We start from the raw sequence: 17,078 nt of genomic DNA, 5'->3' as shown, positions 1-17,078 counted from the left end.
TGCTTCCCCCAAAATGAGAGAGATCCACAGGTAGATACAGAGAATCGCAATTTACCAGAGCAGAAACCTCCCGGGGAACCAGTACAAGGATAAGAAAACTGGACTGTGATTGACAAATTGCTGGAGGTTCAGTGTGGACAAATCTGAGAGTTAAAAACCCCAGGGGACCTACCTAGTCATCAGGGGCCCCCACACTTTTAAGTTTTACCTCCAGGAGCTTCACCAGGTTCTCACAGTGAGTTTCAAAGAATCCCCTGGTTCTTCCAGCAGGCGGAGAGGAAAAGTAACCATTTTGAAATAGCCATAGCTTTTTGTTCTTCTTGTCCTCAGAAGAAACTGTTTTACCAGAACCTGACCTACCTGGGGGAAGGGGAAAACCCAGATCTAGCCCCATTTAGCTATCTTGTCCCACCTAAGTGGAGAAATAAAAAACAAAAACAAAAACCTGAGAAGCACTAGTGAAGTTTACAGTCCAGGCGCACAGGCTCAACAAAAGACTGAGACCTAATCATAGGCTATAGAACACTTTCCCCTCCCCTGTCAAGATGTCACTTCTTGGGTGGATGGGTGGCTCAGTTGGTTAGAGAGCAGTGCTCATAACACCAAGGTCGCCGGTTTGATTCCCAAATGGGCCAGTAAGCTGTGCCCTCCACAACTAGATTGAAAACAACGACTTGACTTGGAGCTGATGGGTCCTGGAAAAACACACTGTTCCCCAATATTCCCCAATAAAAATTAAAAAAAAAAAGATGTCAGTTCTTCCCAACTTGGTTTATAGAGTCAATGCAATCCCAATCAAAATCCCAGCAAGTTATTTTGTGGATATTGACAAACTAACTCTAAACTGTATATGGAGAAGCCAAAAACTCAGACAAGCAAAGACAATACTGAAGGAGAACTGACATGATTTAACTTCAAGGCTTACTATAAAACTATAGCAATCAAGATAGTGTAGTACTGGCAAAAGAATAGACAAATAGATCAATGGAATAGAATAGAGAGCCCAGAAATACTTATAGACCCACATAAATATGGTCAACTGATCTTTGATAAAGGCACAAAGGCAATACAACAGAGCAAAGAGAATCTTTTCAACAAATGGTGCTCAAACAACTAGACATCCACATGCAAAAAAAAATGAATCTAGACACAGACCTTATACCTTCCAGAAAAATTAACTCAAAACGGAGCACAGACCTAAATGTAAAAACTACTACATAAAACTCCTAGAAAATAACAGGAAAAAGCCTAGATGAGTTTAGATATAGTAATGACCTTTAAGATATAACACCGAAGGCATGATCCATTAAAGAAACAATCAATAAACTGGACTTTATTAAAATTCAAGGGGCCAGCCCAGTGGCCCAGGTGGTTGGAGCTCCATACTCCTAACGCCGAAGGCTGCTGGTTTGATTCCCACATGGGCTCTCAACCACAAGGTTGCCAGTTTGACTCCTCGAGTCCCGCAAGGGATGGTGGGCTGCACCCCCTGCAACTAATAATGGCAACTGGACCTGGAGCTGAGCTGCGCCCTCCACAACTAAGACTGAAAGGACAACAACTTGACTTGGAAAAAATCCTGGAAGTACACACTGTTCCCCAATAAAGTCATGTTCCCCTTCCCCAATAAAATCTTTAAAAATAAATAAATAAATAAATAAATAAATAAATAAATAAAATCAATCGAAACTTCTGCTCTGCAAAAGACAATATCAAGAGAATAAGACAAGCCTCAGACCGGGAGAAAATATTTGCAAAAGACACAGAATATATAAAGAACTTGGAAACCCCAACTATAAGAAAATAAACAATTAAAAATAGGGCAATGACTTAACAGACACCTCACTAAAGAAGAAATGCAGATGGTGAGTAAGCATATGAAAAGATGTTTAATATCACATGTCATTAGAAAATTGCAAATTAAAACAACAAGATGTCACCCTACACGGATTAGAATGGCCCAAATCCAGAACACTGACACCACCAAATGCTGGTGAGGAGGTGGAGCAACAGGAACTCTCATAGGAAAGCAAAATAGTACAGCCATTTTGGAAGACAGTTTGACAGTTTCTTACAAACCAAACACACTCTTAGCATACGATCCAATAATCATGTTCCCTGCCATTTACCCAACTGAGCTGAAAACATATGTCTACACAAAACCCTGCACAGGGATGTTAATAGCAGCTTAATTCATAATGGCCAAAACTTGGAAGCCACCAAGAAGTCCTTCAGTGGGTGAATGGATACATAAACTGTTACATCCAGACAATGGAATGCTAGTCAATGATAAAAAGAAATGACCTATCAAGCCATGAAAAGACATGGAGAGATCTTAAATGCATATGACTAAGTGAAAGCAACCAATCTGAAAAGGCTACATACTGTATGGTTCCAACACTGTGACATTCTGGAAAAGGCAAAACTATGGAGACAATAAAAAGATCAATAGTTAGCAAGGATTAGGGGGAGGGAAGGATGGATAGAAGAAGCACGGAGGAGTTTTAGGGCAGTGACACTATTCTGTACGATACTACAAAGGTGGATACATGTCATTACATTTTCCCAAACTCAGAATGTACAGCACAAAGAGAACCATCTGTAATGTACACAATAGGCTTTGGGTGACAATGTGCCGATTCAGGGTCCTCGGTTCTAACATATGTACCACTGTGACACGGAGGTCGTACATATGTGGGGACATGGGAGTGTGAGAATGCTGTCCTTTCTGCTCAATTTTACTGTCAGCCCCAAACTCCAAAAAAAATAAAGCTTATTAATCAAAATCTATATATATCTTTGAGACCTCCATTGGGCAAATGTGCTTTCACATAAATGGAGGGGCCCCCAGGGCCCTTCCTTCCTGGAAGCCTGGCCTCGGCCCCAGCACCCGTAACTCACCAGACTGTTGTCCAACGCACTGGAGCGCAGATCTATCCCAGTAATCTTCTGGTTCACCTGGTGGATGGAGCCAATAAAGCACGCTGGGAGGTGAGTCTGCTAAGGAAACTCTCTGGATGGTAATTACACGCAAGCAGGATGAGGCTAGCCCAGCAAGGACGAAGGCTCACTCCCTTTCTGTGCTGTCTCTCCACTTGATTATTTTCTTGGAAAACATTTAACACTTTTTTAATCTTGTTTTAAATGAGTTGCTTTATAAATGAAAATTATAGTCTAGACACCTTGGAAAATATATAAAGAACCATCCATTACGCTACCACACTAACAACTGCTGTTAGGATTTGGGGGGATTTCCTGCCAGTATTTTTTTTTTTACATACATACTTTTTTTTACATAATTATAATCTCAGTGGATGCCTATTTTATTACTGACTTGTCTTCTCCTCGTTATGATCATTTTCCATAAGACTAAATAATCTTCTCAATAGTTTAAATGGCCTTATGTGAATCCGTTTAGAGGATGCACCTTAATACACTTCACTATTCCTTGGCTATTGAATATTTAAGTTGTTTATAACTTTTTGCAATCATAAAGAATGCTGTGATACACACAGTCACACAGAGCAGTTTCCATATTTTGGATTATTCCTTTAAGAGAGATTTTCAGGTGAGGGATGACTCTTGACCTTGTCTATCACTGTTGAAATCTCTGCTCAGTTCAAGGGCCCATCTTGTTACCGTCTCTACGTCTGAATTTTTTCTGTCTTAGTCTCAATTGGTCCAGGATATATCCTCTGTGAAAGCCCCATAATCCTATCACTCCTCACTGCCTTCATCTAAAGCAAGGTTCACTCTTCCTTCCATTACCCTCAAGTGTTCCTACAAATTGGAGGATAAATGAAGATGGCAAGGAGAGACATAATAAATCGTAGGGAGTGAAATGAATTAGTTAAGGTGAGATGAATGTGGATTAAGAAAAAGATGGGACATTAGAAAAAGGCCCACGATGGAGGCCGGATGGCTCAACTGGTTAGAATGTGAGCTCTGAACAACAGCGTTGCCGGTTCAATTCCCACATGGGCCAGTGAGCTGCACCCTTCACAACTAGACTGACGACAACGAGCTGCAGCTGAGCTTCTGGAGGGACGGCTGGATGGCTCAGTTGGTTAGAGTGTGAGCTCTCAGCAAGGCTGCCGGTTTAATTCCCGCATGGGATGGTGGGCTGCGCCCCCTGCAACGAAAGATTGAAAACAGCAACTGGATTTGGAGCTGAGCTGCGCCCTCCACAACTAGACTGAAGGACAACGACTTGGAGCTGATGGGCCCTGGAGAAACACACTGTTCCCTAATATTCCCCAATAAAAATTTAAAAAAGAAAAAAAAGAAGGAAAGAAAAAGACCCAGGAAAATGAGACCCTGAAGCAGATCCTGGGTGGGATCATGGGTGCTCATCTCGAGGAGGGTTTCTGGGAGGCGTGGGACAGAGGGCACACAGAAGGGTACGTGCAGTCTGACTGGCAGCAGCATGACTTGAAGGGAAATGAGACGGAAAGACTGTGGTTATTTGTAACCCCAGAGGGTTATTTGCTGGATGACCTCTAAGTCCTCCGGAGATGGGAATTTGGGGACCCTGGAATATAGTTCAGTGTCGGAAGTGAGATGAGGATCAACGAAGGCAGAACTAGAGAAGTAAGATGCTGGTCGAGCTTGGATGACGCCAGAAGGGGCAAACTCTGAGCCCAGGCAAAAGGGCTGGCAGGTGAGAAGAGGTGAGGTCAACAGCAGAAAAAAAAATTTTTTTTGTTTTAAACTGAGTCTTAAGTTCACTTGTCTGAGGGCAGAGGGCTGGACCATGACTTCTTAGCTGCTATCTATAACTAATTATTTGGAAGGTAAAAGGAAAAGAAGGAGACAATGGGGAAAAAATGAGCTTTTTTTCTCTTCTTCCCCATTCTTTCAACAAATATTTCCCATACTTCTTCCTTTTGGGCTCTCTCTGATTATCTTAGTGAAACAAATTCAAGTCAAACAATCTTACACAGTCTCAAATTCTTTTAGAATGTAGGCAGGAGTTAAGTAATAAAAAAAAATTTAATGAATGTATAAGGAACAAGCTAACAAGTAATGCATGTTCCAGACTCAAGCACAGAGTACACCTCTGCAGCAGGTGTATTTGGTCTCAATTATAAACAGCACAGAAGGATACAGGGTGGACTCTCTTTCATATTCTTCCTCAGGGCATTCTGTGCGACGAGTGAGAAAGCCGGGTGCTCATCCACTGGTACCACTGGCAAAGCAGTGACATTGATGACATCCATCTTCCTGAAATAAGCCATTGTCCAGGTTCTTGTAAACTGACAAACAGTAAGTTTCCACTTTTAAGACCCTCTCACTCTGATCTTGTTCTCCATTCAACCAGTCTCCTGGAAATCACAGATAGCATAGAACCATCTTAGAAAACAGGCACGCTCCTCTGGCAAGCAGGGCTGGTGGAGCGGCTGCATGCAACATGGGGAATAAAGGGTTTTGTCTGGGAAACCCATTGTCAAATGAGGATTTCAAGGCATATATACTTTTTCTTTCTACCTGCTGATGCCCACCCTCGGGTCCCAATGAAAAATGTACAGTTGACCCCTGAACAATGCGGGGGTTCGGGATGCCCACCCCCCACGCAGTTGAAAAATCCAAGTATAACTTTTGTTCCCCCAAAACTTTACTAGTAGCCTACTGTTGACCAGAAGCCTTATTGATCACACAAAGAATTAACACATATTTTGTATGTTACGTGTATTATATACTGTATTCTTACAACAAAGTAAGCTAGAGAAAATAAAACGTTATTAAGAAAATCATAAGGAAGAGAAAATATTTAAAGGTCTGTATGTATTTATTGAAAAAAAAAATTCACCTATAAGTAGACCTGCCCAGTTCAAGGATCAACTGTAGTTTTAAAAATAAGGAGACTGGAGTGCTGAAAAGGCTGAGGCTCCAGACCACCCAGCAAGCTAGGTTCTAAATTAGAAATGAAATCAAAGCGTTTTGCTTCTCTGAGCCTCAGCTGGAAAGTCAGAGATTTGAATGAGGCTCCTAAGACCCTTTCAGCCGTCAGATGCTGTGATTCTGTGATGTGGGTCCATCTCCTCAGCATGAGGGTCCTGATTGACCAGACGCTTTCTGCTCCCTCTCAGAAAACTGGCCCATCACTACTCTTCCTCATGGACTGAGAACACTATGGCCAGGCTGCTCTCCTGGATCCCTGCTTATAGGACAGGAGTTCACTACCACCATTTGTGGGTCCTCCATGTCCAGAGCCTGGTGGTAGAAGCCTGGTTATAATGAAGTAAAAAACGTAGACCGGCTTCCCAAGAAGCTCATACATAATGGAAGGACAGAGAAAAGGTAAAGCTTGGTGGAAGGTAGAACAGAGGGGCCCTTTCATTACAATCTCCTTTCCTCTCCTTCGGTTCATGCCTTCTGCTCTGCCCTCTTCTCCCCAGTGCTGCATCCTAGACGCCTGCACCCCACTGGCCTTCTTCCTGGTCCCTGCCACGCTATGCTTTGTGCCTCTATGCCTCCGCACGTGCCGTTCCCGCTATTCAACGCTCAGCCCAGATGCTACATCTTCTGGAAAATCTTCTTGAATTACCATTAGTACCACCCCACCTCCGTGAAGCCCAGGATTCTGCTTTCATCTCTCCATTACAGCATTTACAATACTGAACTGGAATTAACTGCTTCTACAGATTTCTCCATTAGGCAACTGACTCCTGAGGGATTAGGTTCACTCAATATTTGATTCCATTTTAGACTCACTCATTATACTTTTTTCTAGTCCCAAGAGGCTATCCATTTGGGGCTGTCCCAAGTCAGTTGGGTTGTAGGAAGGGCTGTCCCAGACCCAGGTCAATGCTCTTTCCTCCCTCCTTCTCCAAGCCCTTAGCCAAACAAGCAAAGAGGAGGGTACAGGGGAAGCAGACGCACTTCAGGGCTTCTCATTTTCCTCCTACCCAGTCCCCAGCATGATTGGCAAATTCGAGCAGGTTCTCTGAATAGCCAGGCTTAGGGTCACCCTGTCAGGAAGCGTCTAGCTTAACGTCACTACTCATGTCTAATGGTAGAATTGAATATTATGTTCCTTAAGAGAAATGTTTAAAATACACACTCGGTTCCCCTCTGAATTTTTCATCATACCATTTTAGGATAAGTATTCTCTGAAACCTGGTAAGTTTTTATTGTCAGTACTTAAGGAGGAAAAAAGGACAGGGGAGAAAACTAACTTCATTGAATATCTCCCCTGCATCCAGCACCGTATTAGGTGCTAGGGGTAGACGAGTAAAAGATTAAGAAACGTTCTGCTCTCATGGAGCCCCTATTCTGGAAGCCGAGATTTGAATGTCCCTGTTTAAAGTTAACAGGCTTTAACTTAAACAACATGCTAACTTTCGTTCAGCGTAATCTTCAGTCATTCAATGACTATTTACTGAGTGCCTAACACAAGCCAGCAGTGTTCTCCTGGTTTGATCCAGATTTGACCCCTGCCCTAATGGAACTTATGTCTCCTAGGGGAGCCATGAGATAATCAAATTTAATCAGATAAAGGAGGAGGGGAAACACCATTCAAGCAGAGAGGAGCAAGGGTACAAAGGTAGGAAAAGGCTAGACCTAGGCATCACAGTAGCCACTAGCCACGGCGACAACTGAGCCGGTGGAATTTGGTTAGTGTGACCGAAAAACTAAACTTCCCAAGTTAAGTTAAAAATCAAGCAGTACAAATTTAAATATGCTGATTATATGTTGAAATTATAGTATTTGGGGTATTTGGAGTTAAAGAATATATTATTCAAATTAATATCACCTGATTTAGGGCTTTTTCAGTAAAATATATGCCTACTAGAAAATTCTAAATGACACCTACGGCCCACATTATGTTTCCATTGGACAGTGCTGAGCTAGACTGTGCAGATTTTGGTTCGAGGACATGGAACGCTCCCCTTTCCAATGCAGTGAAGTGTAGTTGGCAGAAAATTGCACTTCGAGTCAAGAGCCCCTTGGGTCCTGGCCCTCATTGCCTGGATGACCTGGTGCATCCACTAGGCATCCCGTCAATATCCCTTGAACAACCCTCAGTTCCTTCATTTTTCAAATGGAACCAATAATACACTCTGTTAGGACTCTGGAAGATCTAGAGTTGATTCTCGAGTAGTTCTCTGTCCCTCGCTCACTGTGAGACCTTGAAGCGGCCCCTGGGCCTCCGTTTCCCCCGCCTGTAGAAGCCGATGAGAGTCAGGCGTGGGGAGGCGGGCAGGGTGAGTCACCGTTCTTCTGTCCGTCTTACCTGAAGACAGGTGCGGAATTCGACGAACTCGGGGCCGGTTCCGCCACGGCTTCCTCAGGGGCCCCTGCAAAGTTCTGGATGCGATATCCGACCCCCGTTGCCCCCACATCCACCAGGAAGGGGTGCCCTTTGCTTCGTGTGGGGGGAGAAGGAGGGGCAACAAGGAAAGGCCCATTTTGCTACTGTGAGTCTTGGCGTTCTCCAGGCAACCCCGGGCGCAGCCACCACGTCTCCCTGGCCCCCAACAATGGAACCATCGCGAGTCACCGCCAGACGCCGTTACCACAGTGACGGCCCCAGGAGGCTGGGGAGAGCAGACCAATGGGTTTTTGGGGAGGGTGAGTGTAGTTCTTTGTCCTAGACTACAGCACGGGGGCATGTAAGTGACTCCAGAAGACAGTCACTCTGTGAAGTGTATTCAATATGTCGAGGGCACTCCTCAAGCGTTTTTGGTGCTTTGCGAATGCTCGCGTTGTGGACCCCGTCGCAATGGGCACCCCCCTACTTCCTCTGTGGTAGAGCCCAGGGCGGGGCCGCGCGTGCGCGCGGCGGGAGGGGGAGCGGCGAGCGGGGCTGTAACTGTCTCGGCGCTTGACGCAGACTCCGGCAGCCGGGTGGCGGGCGGTGCCCGCTCTGCTCCGAGCCCAGCTTCTAGGACGCGTCAGGTACGTCTCCGAGCCCGGCGTCACTTGAGGGCCTAGAAGAGTTGGGACGCATGGGCGTTCCCTAGGGGACCCAGGGCCTCCCCGCAGCTGGAATGGCCAGGGGGCGCTGAGCAGGGGGCGGAGGCCGGCTTCATCCCAGGTCCGTTACCGCTCATCTCGAAGTGCTGCCTCGATTGTAAATTGGGGTAGTAATTCCTCCCCCAGGTCACCTGTGAAGGGCAGGCAAGTGGACGTTTGTTCGCTGCCGTCAGGTAAGTCCACCAGCCCTGGGTGGCGGTGTACCTGCGCGGCATGCACCTGGCGGGCTCTGAAGTCTGGGGAACGCGGATCCCTGTGAGAATCCGATGAAAGCCAAAGACCCACCTTCTGGTTAGATTAAAACAAGAGAATGTATTTTATGGCTCATTGCAAACTGTAAAGCCCTGCACAGTGACGAACTGATAATGATCACCAGCGCGGAGAAGGACTTATTTGAAGCCCAATTCCACCACCTTCCCACGGTGCGATGGGGGCAAGTCACTTACCTTCTGTAAGCCTCAGTTTTCTCATCTGTATATGGTGACGTACTTAACTTACTTCCCAGGGTTGCCCTGAGCATCAAATGCCACAGCTTTTCATAAACACTAAAGCACTTTAACAACCTGTAAGTTGGGTGCTGTTATTTTCCCTGATTACAAATAAAGAAGCCTGAGGCCCAGGGAAGGTAAGTGCCGGGCTCACAACTAGGGGTGAACTGCAGAGCAGTGGTTGGAACCCGGATGCTCTCCCTTCACTTCCTTTCATCTGAGCCCTCTCTCCATCCAGGGAGTTTCACTAGACAGAGGGCTGCCAAGGGGGCAGCTAGGACCTCTAGGTCCACACTAATGTTCCAGGAACCCAGGGTCTTAGCCAGAGTTGTTTGTGGGTATTGGATCTGGCTTAAAAAGCCACTAGTCCGGACCCTTTCTCTTCCTCATCCGTAATATATTGATGATGGTTATTGGCTTAAGTGTTATGAGAATTAGTGAGGTCATGAGTGAGGTGGAAACCCTGAGAAATAAAATAACTTGGCCCAGGTTTAGCAGGCAACTGAGGGGCGGAGGCAGGCCTGGAACTTTGTCTCTTGTGTCCACATTATGTGCTCGGGCACAGGGGTGCTGTCAGCACAGTTGCAGGCTTTACAAGAACAACTTGGGGGTGACGGTCAGTTGGTTAGAGCTCAGTGCTAATAACATCAAGGTTGCCGGTTCGATCCCCACATGGGCCACTGTGAGCTGTGCCCTCCTTAAAAAGAAAAAAGAAAAGGAAAACTTGCCTTTCTTTTTTCCTTCATCATATGTCTCCAGATGCTTGGAGAGACAGTGTGAAAGATAAACACAATTTCCAGAAATTAATATGTGAAAATATCATGATCTTGGAGTAGGCAGAATTTCTTAAATAGGACACAGAAACACTAATCATTAAAAAAAAAACTTTGTAAATTAAATTCCATGAAAATTAAGAACTTTTTTTTAAAAGTTTTATTGGGGAACAGTGTGTACTTCCAGGACTTTTTCCAAGTCAAGCTGTTGTCCTTTCAATCTTAGTTGTGGAGGGCGCAGCTCAGCTCCAGGTCCAGTTGCGGTTGTTAGTTGCAGGGGGTGCAGCCCACCATCCCTTGCGGGAGTCGAACTGGCAACCTTGAGGTTGGTCAGCGCTCCAACCAACTGAGCCATCTGACCACCCGGGAGCTGAGTGGCAGCTCATTGACTTCATTCCAATTGCAGAGGGCGAAGCTCGCTGGCCCCTATGGGAATCGAACCCACAACCCTGTTGCCCAGAGCTTGCGCTCTAACCAACTGAGCCACCCGTCCGCCCCAAGAACTTCTTTAATCAAAAAGAAACCAGTAATAAAGCAAAAAATCAAGTTCCAGATTGGGAGAAGATATTTTCAATATTCTCTCCATATATAAAACAAAGGACTCGTATTGAACATACATAAAGAACCCTTAGAAATCAACTTAAAAAATGATCGACAACCCAGTAGAAAAATGGCAAAAGACTTGAACAAGCATGTCACAAAAGAGGGTATCCTGATATTCAGTGAGCACGTGAAAAGGTGCTCGATTTAATTAGTTATTGGGGAAAAGCAAATTAAACAATGTGATATCACCACATCCCTTCCAGAATGGATAAAATAAAAAGGATAGGAAATGCCAAATGTTAACAAGGATCTTTCGTACACTGTTGGTAGGAGTATAGATTGGTACAACCACTTTGGAAACCATTTGGCAGTATCTACTAAAGCTGGATATGTAACTGCTCCGTGACTCAATAATTCCACCCCTACGTATAGAACCGGAGAAGTATACTTAATGTGTACAGAAATATACATCCAAGAATGTTCTTAGCACATTTTTAATAGAAACTGGAAACGGTCCAAATGTCACTTTATGCAGTAGAATGTTTTATTGCAATGTGAATGAACAAACTGCAGCTACATACAACACGGATAAATCTCACAAACATGATATTGAGTGAAGAAATCCAGACACAGAAGAGGACATCCTCTACAAGACCATGGTTATAAAGCTGTTGGGCGAGGCTTGTGGGGTGATGACATGTTCTGTATCCAGATCTGGAGGGTGGCTATACAAGGGGGTGTGTGTGTGTTTTAGTAAAAACTCGTGAAGCCGTACACTTATGATTTGTATACTTTTCTATATTTTATACCTAAGTATACAAAAGGTTTACTTCTCCCTCTCCCCACACACCACCCCCCAAATGGGCAGTGTCAGTAAATCTACTTACCTGCGTCTGTGTGGATTGCAATAGGTTGCAATATGCTGAAAACAAATGTGTGGCTGCCATTATCAGCTCCGCCCCATTATGGACCTCCTCCTTCCACTGGACACCTCACCTACCGTACAGGACAGGTGACCTTTGACATATGGACTGAGTGAGGGGCACTATTATCAATCTGAAAGTGAAGTATAAATATAGCTTCAAAATGGAGTATATGCAGAGGCTGTTGCCTAGTGTGATTCTTACCAGTGTACAGGCATAAGGAGGATGACATTCGTTGCTCGACTGTAAATCTGGTGATGCCATCTTGTGACAAAACTCAAGACAGGCAAGGTAGGCCCTTGCCTGTGGTTAACATAAACTACAGAGCCACACACACCTGTGTTCAAATACTAGCTCCCCCTTAGGACCTTAGCCTTTCTAAATCTCATCTGTCAAATGGGGATAATGAGAGGAGCTACGCAGAATGGTTGTGCGAGTTGAGGTACTGCATGCAAAGGTTTTGGCATACTGCCTGGCACACAGCCAGCACACAACACACGGGAGCCCTCACCGGGATCGTGAATAGCCGCATGACAGGTATGTTTTCATGACTTGAGGACAGTGACATAAGGTCACTGACCCAGCCATTTGTACCCCTGACTTGTTCTGACCCTAGGACAAGGGAGCATTGGCCTTTCTTTCGTCAGCCAAAGATGCCTCTCTTTGGGAATACGTTCAGTCCAAAGAAGACACCCCCTCGGAAGTCTGCTTCTCTCTCCAACCTGCATAATGTGAGTCAGCACCGGGCCCAGCCAGCTGTGCCCAGGCCTGGAGTGTCTCTGATGGGTAGGGGGGTCCTCCAGAGGCATCCAAGTACGAGGGCATCCTTTTCATTCATAGTGCTATTGCTAAAATCATTTTGAACTCCTATTTGGGAATCAGAGCTTTTTCAAGAACCTAATAAGAGAGTCAATCTCGTGATTTTTGGCTCCAAGTGGTGTTATCCTATTTAACTTCACTTTATTCTCAAGACTTGGCCAGAAATCAATTTTAGTGATGTCTAAGAATCTAATTCATTCTCAAAGGATGAGGTTTGGCATTCAGAAGGTTATGTCAGAGCTCCAGAGGCCGCTTCCAAGCTCCTGGGCAGAGCTGGTCGCTTTCATCTCTGAATACCCAGCCCTAGTCCTGACCAGGGTGGGTGCTCAGTGAGTTGTAGAAACATTGAAAAACACATCAAAGAACAGCTGTTATTACTAATAGGGCGTTAGCCTTTTGTGCCTTTTCCACGACGTATATAATTCGGTAATATGACAATTTAGGAGCGGATTTTTCACAGATGTAAAATAATTCGTTGTACAAATTTCCGCATATACAGCTTTTCTGAAAAACGTCTATTGTATAAAACAGCATGATTCTTCTCTTTTATAGTTTAACATCTTTTGTTGTACCTTATTTGATTTCTGACTTACATTATTAAATGTGCTGGGTAATGATTAGAGAAAAGCAGTGAGTGGCTGGCACCTCCAGTTAGCGGGAGAGGCGCTGGGACCCGAGCCTGAGTGCCACGGCCTCCTGAAGCCAGCAGGCAGTGTCTCGCCCACAGTTGGATCGCTCAACCCGGGAGGTGGAGCTGGGCCTTGACTATGGAACCCCCAGTATGAACCTGGCGGGGCAAAGCCTGAAGTTTGAAAATGGCCAGTGGATAGCAGGTGAGCTGATCTCCTGCCATTTGGTCCGACAAGATTGCGGAAGAACCCCCGGCGACCTGGTAACAGCTGGTTTTGTCCTTCCGCCAGAGACAGGGATTAGTGGAGGTGTGGACCGGAGGGAGGCTCAGCGCCTGCGGAGGCGAAACCAGCAGTTGGAGGAAGAGAACAATCTCCTGCGGCTGAAAGTGGACATCCTGCTGGACATGGTGAGGAAGGTGACGCGCAGCCCCGAGTCAGTTCAGCCAGCTCACACCGACGTTGCTGTGAATCCAAGGATACAAACCCAAATCAGACAGTCCCTACCTTCCAGGGCTCACAGCCTAGCGGGGAGATGGACAGTAAGGCAATGACAGCGCCTCCCGGTGAGGGCAACAGAGTCTCTACAGGGTCTGGTGTCAGCACACGAGAGAGAGAGTAATTTTGTCGAGACAGGAGGATATCCCAGAGGAAGGCATAATTGAGCTGAATGTGGAAGGATAAGGGAAGGAATGGAGGCTGGGGATGAAGACATTCCAGGAAGGAGGACAGTCTGCTCATGGCTTGGAGCTGTCCCCTACCAAGTGGCATCAGTCAGTGCCCGGGGGCACTCTCCGCTTTGGCATCGGTTTCCTGTGGCGGTGAGAAACCCAGCCTGTTGCGCCCCAACATGCATGCGAAGGTTGACAGAGGCAGGAGAGCCGCACTCGGGTGGTTAGGAGCCTGCATTCTGGAGCTCAACTGCCTGCCTCCTGCACCACTGGCCCTGGTGCTTGAGGCAAGTTACTTAACCGATCGGTGTGAAGAAACTTAGTTTCTTCAGCAATAAAATAGGCAGGATAGTAGGATCCGCCTCATGGTGAGTTAATGATACAAGTAATTTGGAATGGTGATTGCTCCGGAAGCGTGGCTCTTACTTCACAGTAAGCTGACCTGTACCTTAGAGAGTTGGTATCTCTCTGTCCCTGTCGTGAGTATCTGAAGTCCAATGAAAGATCCTGATGAGGAAAGTGGCATTCTTTTTAAGCATTTCCCCCCACCCATCACCATTATGGGAGCTACAGCTCAGAAGCAACTAATTGTTTAGCTTAGAATCGCCAGTGTCTGCCGTTCTCATCTCCTGAGGCCTGCTCTCCTTAATGCAGTGAGTGATGACGCAATCCTAGGTGATCAGAAACATTGATAGAGTGGATTGTGAAAGTTTTCCCCAGTTAAGAAGGGGTTCCCGTCATGGAGCCTGGAAGACGTGTTAGAGAAATGCCAGGGGCCTTTCCCAGGCACACAGGGCTGACCTTGCAAACCTGAAACCTAGCGCAGAAATGTCCTTCTTTCTAATGGTCTGCTGCTTTTCTTTCAGCTCTCTGAGACCACTGCCGAATCCCACTTAATGGAGAAGGAACTGGATGAACTGAAGAGTGTCGGCCGGAGGAGGAAATGAAGACCCCAAAGACATTCATTAGGAGGATAGGGAGAAATCTGATCAGAGGAGCGGGGTATAGCGGAGGGGTTTTTAGCCAAACTATTGGATTAGGTCCTGGGAGAGAGAGTCATGCAATGGGGCCAAAAGGCACTGGCATCCTTGAGTTGGCAATAGGAAGGTGACAACTCAATGGAGGGAATCAGGATCCCAGGCCAGGGTAGAAAGTAGCAATGTACTCTGGCTGTGTGGCACAGGGAGGCCAGTCTGGCAGCCAGGCCTCAGGGAGGTCTGGGGTGATGGTAAGACTTTGGCTGCTCCCCAGTCACTTAACATACAAATGTACTTATCCCAGGCTCATCCTTATTGGATGACACTGTTTGGAGAAGCAGCGGGAGTTCATCCTACTGTCCCCTCACGTTGGTGTTTGGGGTATAGCACAGTTTTAAAGATCGCTGTATGAGAGGGTGTCAGATGAGCAGTTCTGGTTCTCTGTCCCTTGCGCCACTCTCTCTGCCTTTCAAGAGTACGTGTTCCCCAGACCCACAGCTGCCTCTGGCTTCAGCTTCAGCAGCAAGCCCCAGCTTTCCACGCAACACTATATTTTTGTGCTCCTTTGCTGTTTACACTACTTTTTAAAAATTAAATGACGTTATATAACCTCTCTGTGGCCAAAGTGAAAAAAGAAGCATCAGGTCTGGAAGAATGAAATGGAGCTTGGAGTCTAACCTTCTGTGCTCCAACCAAAGACAGAATTTTTAGATTGTGGGAACTGTCACCGTGGCAGGGGAAGCATTCCAGCTTCCTGGGTTTGGCAGAGGCTGACCCGGAACAGAAACAGTCTCCATGGCCAAATCCCCCTGCCCTCCTCCTCTGGGGAGTTAGGACCAGCCGGGATCTGGCAGGAGCCAAATAGTTGGGGTGGGGGCTGGATTCCAGTGGGAATTTGTGCCTGAGTCAGTGCGCTGAGCTGCTCTGGCTGGAGGAGGGAGCCAGCCCGTCAGTAAGAGGGACTCCAGCTCCCAAAATCAAGGGGAAGGGCTCTGAAGGTGGGGAGCCCAGGGCTGTCTTGCGTGCGGGGATGACTGCCATGGTCAGCAGTTACGTGCCTGGGGCGGGGCTGGAAACCTTGCACACACACTCATTTCCTCCTCAGCTCAGCCCTGTGGAGCAGGGACTGTCAGTATGCCTGTTTGCAGACAAGGAACCAAACTCCAGGAGGTTCAGAAACTGGCCTAGGACCATGAAGCAGAAGTGTAGGAGCCTGTGGACTCAGCCCACGGTGAAAGGAGCTGGGTGGGGACCTGTGTCATGCAGGGTATCCTGGGGCGGTCTCAACTCCTGCTCCCCGCACAAGAACGCAGGATATGGTGAGGCCAAAAAGGAACACCCACGGAGCCATAGATAGGGGAGTCATACCACTGTATTCTCGCTGGCGGCTGGGTTGGAGACACAGGAAGCAGGAGCCCCACGATCCGCAATCCGCCGTCCGCCTCTCTGCCAACCAACCTCACTTGCTAACTGCAATCTGCCTCTCTGCAATCTGAACTCCACACTCCACGCTTGCTAGCGTAGCCACAGCAGTTATATCAGTGGCTAATGGCTAACTGGTTACAGCTGACGGCCATCTACCACCCGAGCCAGCACCTTTCCACGTGAGGCCGAGAGATGGAAACTGCTCTCTGGGACTCAGTCCCCACAACCTGCCTCATACAAAGGCCGCTGTTTGTAGTCCGTCCGTACGGCCCGCTCGATGGATGGGTAGAAGCTCCAGCCCGTAACCTTACTTTCTGCCATAGAGAATAAGCACAGGAGAAATTGGAGAAGGATACAAATATATGCAGGGTGTACATCTGCAGGTGCAGATAACAGGAGCAATTGAGAGTTCGCTTACTCGTAGACCTCTATCACTAGCAACCATTTATTGATGCCAGATACCTGATTGTAATTCTTACGAGAATTCTTCAAGCTTGTTATTGCCCCCTGCTTTTAGATGAAGAAACCAGCCCGGCAAGGGGACACAGCTGGAAGGGATAGAGCCAGGACTGAAACCCTGGGAATTGTGGGGGGCAGGTTTGATTATCACAAGGATGTGGGTCCCCCTCCATATCACCACTGGCACCTGAGAGGGCTGGAACCAGTTCTGCAGTGAAGGACTTTTATTTTGAATGATAAGGGAAGCAACCCATTGGTGAATTTCAGCAGAGAAATGCTATGACCCACTTGATTTTTAAAAGGCTCCCTCTGGCTTCTCTGATGAGAACAGACGGAAGGGGGCAAGGCTGGGACCAGGAAAGTGGCAGTAGGAGGTGAAGTGGTCAGATTCT

The 17,078-nt window shown here is 46.7% G+C and overlaps 2 protein-coding genes across 4 annotated transcripts in view; one reads left to right on the top strand and one right to left on the bottom strand.

The window, feature by feature from the left end:
- FAM227A (family with sequence similarity 227 member A) overlaps window positions 1-5,311 on the bottom strand; it is a 56,135-nt gene extending 50,824 nt beyond the window's left edge. The window contains exons 1-2 of the mRNA XM_033118711.1: window positions 5,108-5,311; window positions 2,902-2,984 (exon numbers count right to left, since the gene is read on the bottom strand). Of these exons, the coding sequence (XP_032974602.1) occupies window positions 2,902-2,984; window positions 5,108-5,237 (213 nt within the window). The 5' untranslated portion in view covers window positions 5,238-5,311. The remainder of the gene's footprint in view (window positions 1-2,901; window positions 2,985-5,107) is intronic.
- A 3,453-nt stretch (window positions 5,312-8,764) lies between these two features.
- On the top strand, window positions 8,765-15,413 carry CBY1 (chibby family member 1, beta catenin antagonist). 3 transcript variants are annotated; one of them, XM_033116059.1, is made up of 5 exons: window positions 8,765-8,901; window positions 12,323-12,437; window positions 13,253-13,358; window positions 13,446-13,564; window positions 14,692-15,413. In XM_033116059.1, exons 2-5 carry the CDS (start codon window positions 12,360-12,362, stop codon window positions 14,770-14,772), a joined length of 384 nt encoding a protein of 127 aa, XP_032971950.1. In that variant the 5' UTR covers window positions 8,765-8,901; window positions 12,323-12,359; the 3' UTR covers window positions 14,773-15,413. The 3 variants fall into 3 exon arrangements, with proteins under 3 accessions (XP_032971950.1, XP_032971948.1, XP_032971949.1); XM_033116057.1 differs by having other exon boundaries at window positions 13,446-13,573; XM_033116058.1 differs by lacking the exon at window positions 8,765-8,901 and adding an exon at window positions 8,921-9,152 and having other exon boundaries at window positions 13,446-13,573.
- Window positions 15,414-17,078: the final 1,665 nt, after the last annotated feature.

The sequence above is a fragment of the Rhinolophus ferrumequinum genome, chromosome 10, assembly GCF_004115265.2.
Source record: "Rhinolophus ferrumequinum isolate MPI-CBG mRhiFer1 chromosome 10, mRhiFer1_v1.p, whole genome shotgun sequence".
NCBI lineage: Eukaryota > Metazoa > Chordata > Mammalia > Chiroptera > Rhinolophidae > Rhinolophus > Rhinolophus ferrumequinum.
This window is presented reverse-complemented; position numbering and strand designations above follow the sequence as displayed.

Excerpts from the sequence above, each read along its gene's own strand:
- CBY1 (XM_033116057.1), top strand. The coding sequence starts at position 12,360 with ATGCCTCTCTTTGGGAATACGTTCAGTCCAAAGAAGACACCCCCTCGG. Across the intron at positions 13,359-13,445 it reads AAATGGCCAGTGGATAGCAG|AGACAGGGATTAGTGGAGGT; the intron begins GTGAGCTGATCT and ends TCCTTCCGCCAG. Across the intron at positions 13,574-14,691 it reads TGCTGGACATGGTGAGGAAG|CTCTCTGAGACCACTGCCGA; the intron begins GTGACGCGCAGC and ends CTTTTCTTTCAG.